The 7,057-nt window shown below is 42.9% G+C and overlaps 2 protein-coding genes across 2 annotated transcripts; both read left to right on the top strand.

Annotated features, from left to right (window-relative positions):
* Positions 1–878: 878 nt before the first annotated feature.
* Positions 879–2,271, top strand: LOC134070414 (uncharacterized transmembrane protein DDB_G0289901-like). Its single transcript, XM_062526809.1, has 2 exons — positions 879–914; positions 1,487–2,271. The coding sequence occupies exons 1-2, from the start codon at positions 899–901 to the stop codon at positions 1,894–1,896; spliced, it is 426 nt and encodes a 141-aa protein (XP_062382793.1). The 5' UTR covers positions 879–898; the 3' UTR covers positions 1,897–2,271.
* A 1,965-nt stretch (positions 2,272–4,236) lies between these two features.
* Positions 4,237–7,057, top strand: LOC134070335 (uncharacterized). Its single transcript, XM_062526691.1, has 3 exons — positions 4,237–4,358; positions 5,094–5,902; positions 6,033–7,057. Exons 2-3 carry the CDS (start codon positions 5,149–5,151, stop codon positions 6,743–6,745), a joined length of 1,467 nt encoding a protein of 488 aa, XP_062382675.1. The 5' UTR covers positions 4,237–4,358; positions 5,094–5,148; the 3' UTR covers positions 6,746–7,057.

Genomic DNA, 7,057 nt, shown 5'->3' with positions numbered 1-7,057 from the left:
CATAGAGGCGCAGTGGGGGAGGGGTTAGGTGACTTGCTTAAGGGCACTTCAGCCGTGTGGATGTGGGCATGAAGGAACAGTGCTCAACCAATCCCTCACCCACATTTGTCCTACTGGTCAGGGATTGAACCGGCAACCCTTGGGTTACTAGCCTGAAGCCCTAACCAGTAGGCTACGGCTGTCCCACAGCACAGAGAGCACACGGTGAACAGAAGCACACACTAACCCAGAGCTACAGCGGTGCACTGGGCGTAGTGAAGGGTTAGGTGCCTTGCTCAACTCTTATGCTCCTCCCCAACTACCACCAAGCACCCTCCCATCTAGTTTGTGTTTGTTATTGACTGTGCACGAACTGTGATTGACAGTCAGATCTGCCAATGATCATACAGCCCTGCCCTCAGTGGACCAGAAGTACCAGGAGTGGTAGATTTTTGCAAAACAAATAACAGGCTCTAGGTGGAGGTAGAAGTGCGGGTGAATATGATCAAAACATCTTGCTGAGTGAATGTGAATGTCTGTATACTCAAGAGCTACTTTAACAATCTTGTCTATGAGAAGATATCAAACTCTTAATATACTTAATATATGCTATTGTCAATGATTGTAATTTATTTTAAGTCTCAATCTATCGATTGCCCCCAGACTCCCTGGCATTTTGAGGGCCCCTGAATCATCTTCTGTCATTTGGCACACATATTCTAGCAGCACCTCACGCACACACACACACACACACACACACACACACACACACACACACACACACACACACACACACAAACACAGCACAGCACAGAAGCAAAACAATTTCCTTAGACACGCCCTAAGAATATATGCAGTATTGCTCGCAACAAGTGTGATCAGTTGGTCTTATACACTCACACACTCACACATACATACCATGGGGAACCAACAAGGTAATCACTCTTATTCTGTTTAAGCAGGTTTTGGTAATATGTTGAAAACAGTTTGAAGAGCTGGATGATCATGCAATAACAAATCCTAAAGTATTTTAATAGCGTTGTTATGCATGTGATTACAACTACATTCTAAAATACTATTAATGAGCATATATATATATTTTTTTATTTTATTATAAGTTAGATTTGATTACTTACAGAAGTTCACATGTTTGTCGAACCATGTTTCAGCTTTAAGAAAATGTTTTATCAATTTCGCTTTTTTTCAACCTTAAAAATCAACAATGATTTCTCATCTAGACACATTTTAAAGTGACATTCTAATTAATTTGAAATGTCTCAATGGGTACAATCATGACTTTGGCCCACTGCCTTTCTTACAAGTTGAACGTAAGCCTGTTGGGGAAGGTACAGTCAACAACAAAGACAATAATATTTCATTGTCATTTTCAAGTGTTCTTTAAATTACCGTCTTCTAAAGTCTCTCTCTCTCTCTATCCTCTCTCTCTCTCTCTCTCTCTCTCTCTCTCTCTCTCTCTCTCTCTCTCTCTCTCTCTCTCTCTCTCTAGCCTCCTATAGATCCGGGGGAGGAGTGTGCATCTTCATGGGAACAATAGGTGGGACAGTTGGTGGAGCTAGCGGTGGTGCCCTTCACACTTTCTTGGGTGCCACACTTCACACTTTCTTGGGTGCCACACTTGACCCTTCCCTGAGTGCCAGGGCTCCAGTCTTTGGGCAGGCAGCCATAGCCTGTGCACTGGGGGCAACTGTTGGTTGGAGAATCAGCAAAGGATTCTTTCAAAAGAACATACAAGAGGACGATCGCACTGTAGGGGCAGTAGGGGGCGCTACAGGGGGCGTCATTGGGGCACTGTTTGGCTTCATGACGGGAGGAGTTGTTGGAGGTTTAACCGGAGGTGTGATCAGCTTGGTGAAATATCAGAAGAACTGGTTGAAAGAACGCATCCTCAGATTGTAGAAGAAATACAAGTTGCCTATTAACCCTTAGAGTCCAATTTACGTAAAGTAAATCAAAAAGCACACCCATTATTCTCTGTTACATTGCTCTGCAACTATTAATTGCAGTGAGACACGTTTAATGCACAGAAGAGCAGAAGAGGGGCTTTCCAACAAGACTACGCACTTGTCTGTACGATCAAGTATGCATATTTTTTATTTTTTTTTAATGATGAAGTTCAATCACATTGTATCATATTGTCTATATTACTCTGAGTGCACCTACACACCCATTGCACTTATTTGAATTACTTGCAAAACCCGCGATTGCATAGATATGGCACGCATATCAGTATACGACATGTCACATACTTCTGTAAATTGCTCAGCCCCAAAGTCATGAAATGCATGTTGAGCTGTCAGCTTGGTGTGGTCAGATCCATGTCAAAATAAAATCATTTGAACAGCATGCTTTTTTTTAATTGTTATTATTTGAAAATCTAAATCAAATGCAAGCAATTAAGACATTACATTGTGGTAGATCTGGGTAGCCAAGAACAATAGATTCTATTCTGTATATGCTATTCTTCTATTCTATTCCATTCTATAGTCTGGGTAGACTAAAACAACATAATAACGCATGTGTGAATGACACTTACTATGACCAGGATTAATGCTTGTTTTAGTGAGAATGCCCTTAAAATAGTCTAGGCTCATAGGGTTAAGAGTTGATGTGCCATAAACATTATTTTGGAAACTTAATTTTAAAGTGTAAGTCCAGCCAAATTGGCTCTTCTTCATGAAATAAGCACATAAAACAAAGCACCACCAACATAGTTAGTGAACCCAGAGTTTATCACTGAAGACTGTTAAGAATACCAACCAACTCTCCTCTCGAAAGAAAGTCAAGATCTCATGTGACTTAATTGCCTTATGGACTCTCCTTCGAGAGCTTGTTAATGCTTCATTAAATGAACTAATAGAAATCATGAGCCATGAACACTTTCCAAATAACAAAACAAAAGCTTGCATATATGCATACCGCTGCCAATAAAAGTGAGTACACCCCATGTCCAAATTAGGCCAAGTTAGCCATTAGGGGAGCTAACTCACACTCTCATACTTGACACAAGTTTGTCTTGTGGTCTGATGAGGCCAAGATAAAAGTATTCGGTTGAGATGGTGTCTGTGGCAGGCAGCAACCAGGTGAGAAGTACGAAAACAAGTGTGTCTTGCAGTGTCTTACAGTGAAGCACGGTGGGGGGAGTGTCATGGTCTGGGGCCGCATGTACTGTGACATTCTGAAGCAGAACAGAGCAAAACAAGAAGGGTGAGTATTTTCTGTGGAGGGAGTAAATATTATGGCAGTCTTAAGCTCACATCAGGAACAAGGAACTAGGCAGGGGCTGCCACTCTCTCTCACACACACACACACACACACACACACACACACACACACACACACACACACACACACACACACACACACACACACACTAATATTTATGCAAATTATGGACTCTTCTAATTCACCTTCAGCTCTTTCCTCCAGGAAGATGGTAACACCTTACAAGTCCCCAGCTGTCAAAAGAATTTCCTGATGAAATTCTTTCATTTTCTTTACTTTCACTTTAACACGTGCACACACACACACACACACACAAACACCCTCACATAGAATGTACAAAACATACACACTGTCCACTAACTCAAACAAACACAGACACACACAGACACACACAGACACACACACACACACACACACACAGTGTGTGTGTGTGTGTGTGTGTGTGTGTGTGCTGTTTTGCTATGAAGGTTGGTACAGGAGAGCATTTTTGACTCGTCTCCCTCACTTACTCACTCACTTGGCTGAAGCAACACTACTTACAGTACATATGTCAATTATCACAAGGGCCAGTCTCACCAGAACAGCTCAGGGTTTAGTGCTCACAACAACTGCTGGTGAAGTGCCTTGCTCAGTGACACAGCAGACAGCCAGGAATTGATCCCACAACTTGTCTAGCCACTGCCACTACACTACCAGCCCGTTTCACACTGTATATTCACACCATCAGCAGGCAGATATTAATTTGAGGTATCCTGTCTTTTCATTTCTATGAGATCCAATGTCCATATACATGTCCTCCTATTCGACATTGTTTTTGTGAACACAAACATGCAGAAACACACACACACACACACACACACACATACACACACACACACACACACACACACACACACACATATATACACACACACACACACACACACACACACACACACACACACGGGACATACACATACTCAACCACATACACGACCTGAGGAAAAATGAGGCACACCCTCTGAGCGGTGGCAGAAGAGCTCCCAGCAGATGTGATCAGTCAGTCGTATACCTCACACAAACACACTCAAGGATACACAGTACGAGGCACCAACCAGTCAGGACGTTCACACCTGTGGAACAAACTGATACAGCAGGTAATCAGTCTTTTATTCTGTTTTTAGAATATTTGTTTTATTCTTAAGTAGAGTACATTTGAAAGGCTGGATGATCATGTTCATTGCATTTTCTAAAGCCTTTCCATAGCATTGTTTTATGAATGTGGTTACAAGTATATTTCTATAAACCCATCTTTTATTTGCAACAAATAAATTTAAAATAATTACTAACAAACATGAATCATTATCATCAAACAATATCAGCTCTAAGAAATGTAAAATAAACACAACAGTCAGTTCAGTTTGTTTAAACGTCTAACCTAAACTCAGTATGTTCAGCTAAACTCATAAAAGTATGAAGATGGTGGTTTCAGTGGAATTTCATTTGCAAAGAGGGGAATGGTGGTAGTGGTTAAGAAGCTGGGCTAGTGTACAGTAGCCTAAAACGTATCGGTTCAATCCCGGCTACCACTGTTGTGCTCTTTAGCAAGGCACTTAACCCCAAGTTGACCATGTAATTTGACATAAAGAAATGTATCTACTTAATGTATATCACCATATTGTTATTCATGTCTTTCAACGATGGAAATGCCTCCCACACACACATTCATGCTCGGTTGACCTTCCGAATCCGAAGGGGGCTAAATAAAAGCAAAGTTAAACTACATTTTGGCAGGAAATATATTGCATTGACATTTTGAAGAGATCTTCAAACATTTCAGTAACTATCTTTTCTGTTGTGTGTGTGGGTGTGTGATGCTTTTTGTCTTTCAGATTACAACACAGGAGAGTGGATAACCGGCCCTACAAGAGGTTCCTTGGAGAGAAGATGGAACATGTCCAGATCATGCTTGCAGCTGGGGCGCCCATCTCAATTGTGGCCGTGGGCTTAACAGTGCTCACCTGGAGAATTGTGATCTCAGACATAGTCACAGCGATAGCCGGGGCGAATGTTAGACTAGCTGAAGGTATTCTTCAAACCATGGTCAGGACTGTGGTCACGAGATGTGTAAATCTAGCTGGAGGTTTGGATCCTGTCAAAGAGAAGGGACTTGCATCTCTTGTGGTCTCTGAGTATGGCGCTGTAGGAGCAGCACTAGGTGGAGCAGTTGGTGGAGCTGTTGGGGGGACAGTGAATACCCTCCTGGGGGATGTGCTCCCGGTATTCGGACAGGCAACTGGGGTCGCACTGGGTGTAGTTTTGGGTAGGATATTTGGCCAGGCATTCACCAGCGAAATCCTGAGAAGGAACGCAATAACAGACAAAGGCATCGCAGGGCCACTAGGGGGCGCGTTAGCGGGCGGCTTTGGAGCATTGTTTGGCCTCATGGCAGGAGGGGTTATTGGAGGCTTTATGGGAGCACTGCTAGGGGCTGTTGGAGGGAAATATTTAGGCAATTGGTTGAAGAAGACATTTCTTGGAGGACAACAATGTTTCATTTCAGTGCTTTCAGCCATAGCCGTAGGACTTATCACATCCTTAGGACACATCACAACAATCTTTGGAGTCATCGGGCTGCTTGGGAGCTTGGTGGCAATCCTGGTGGTGCTCACGGTATCCAACAGACGACATACATCCAAAGGTGTGTCAGTGAATGAAACCATGATTTATACAGTTCTAGACCATTGTTAAACATTGCCAAACTTGTCAACTAAAATAACTTACATCAACTGTTTTTTTTTGTGATAACTGTTACGTCTGTGCAATTACAGCTACCCACACCTCTACCAACGTGCAAGAAGCAAAGGGAGAAGAACACAGCAATCAAGCGGAGAATGAGAAGGGGATAAACATTATCGACCAGAAACTTGTTTGGCAATATTTTGCCTTGATGCTTTCAGCTCTGGGGCTCATCACAATACTGTTTACAGGTGTAACGGCGGCCTTAACCCTCGTAAGCTTAGCAGTTATCGCAGCGGTGCTAGAACTATTCAGTGGTGCACACGAATCCAAGGGTTCGTCAGAAGTCGTCACAGCAGCCAAGAGCATTGTGGAACCTGCTGTCACAAGCTGTGGAAAACTAGACGAACTTTTGAAGCAAGTCGTAAGACAGAAAGTAACACCAATCGTGCTCTCTAAGCGTGATGGAGATGCTTGCACCACCGGGGGAGCCATAGGTGGAGCTGTGGGTGGAACTATTGGTGGGGCAGCAGTCTCACTCTTGAAAGTGATACATCCAGTCTTTGGGCAGGCAGTAGGCGGGGCCCTGGGGGTAACGGTCGGTTGGAAAATCGGCAAAGCGTTCACCACCGACATCCTGAACAGGAACGGGCAGATGGACAAACATGCTGCAGGGGCATTAGGTGGCGCGATAGGGGGGAACATTGGGGCGTTTTTTGGCTTCATGACGGGAGGAGTTGTTGGCGGTTTAATTGGAGGTGTGATTGGCATGATGGGAGATAGGTACTTAGGGATCAGGAGTTAACTTCTTTGAAAATATGTTTGTAGTTTATTAGCATTAAGGATGTTTCCTGTACAGGAGTTATTACAGACTACAGACTATTACTATTATAAAGTGGAGAAGAAGCAGTGGGTTGAGGGTTACTGATGTTAAATTGTAATCCATTTTCTGGTCTTGACCCTACAATTGTATGTTATAAAATGTACATTATCATAAGAGTCTTTGAGTTATTAGCAGAATCTCATTTAAATGTGGAAATTAAACCATATTATTCAGACTCTCACGTCAACTGCAATTTAGTTTTGTCTTTACTACTGTTGTGGTGTTTGACATTCA

The sequence above is a fragment of the Sardina pilchardus genome, chromosome 1, assembly GCF_963854185.1.
Source record: "Sardina pilchardus chromosome 1, fSarPil1.1, whole genome shotgun sequence".
Taxonomy (NCBI): Eukaryota; Metazoa; Chordata; class Actinopteri; order Clupeiformes; family Clupeidae; genus Sardina; species Sardina pilchardus.
The sequence above is the reverse complement of the archived record's forward strand: the minus strand, read 5'-3'. Positions and strand labels throughout refer to the sequence as shown.

What these genes read in the sequence shown, in the direction of transcription:
- LOC134070335 (XM_062526691.1), top strand. Translation starts at nt 5,149, where the DNA reads ATGGAACATGTCCAGATCATGCTTGCAGCTGGGGCGCCCATCTCAATT. An exon ending in CAGACGACATACATCCAAAG is followed by an intron (nt 5,903 to 6,032) that starts GTGTGTCAGTGA and finishes GTGCAATTACAG; the next exon opens with CTACCCACACCTCTACCAAC.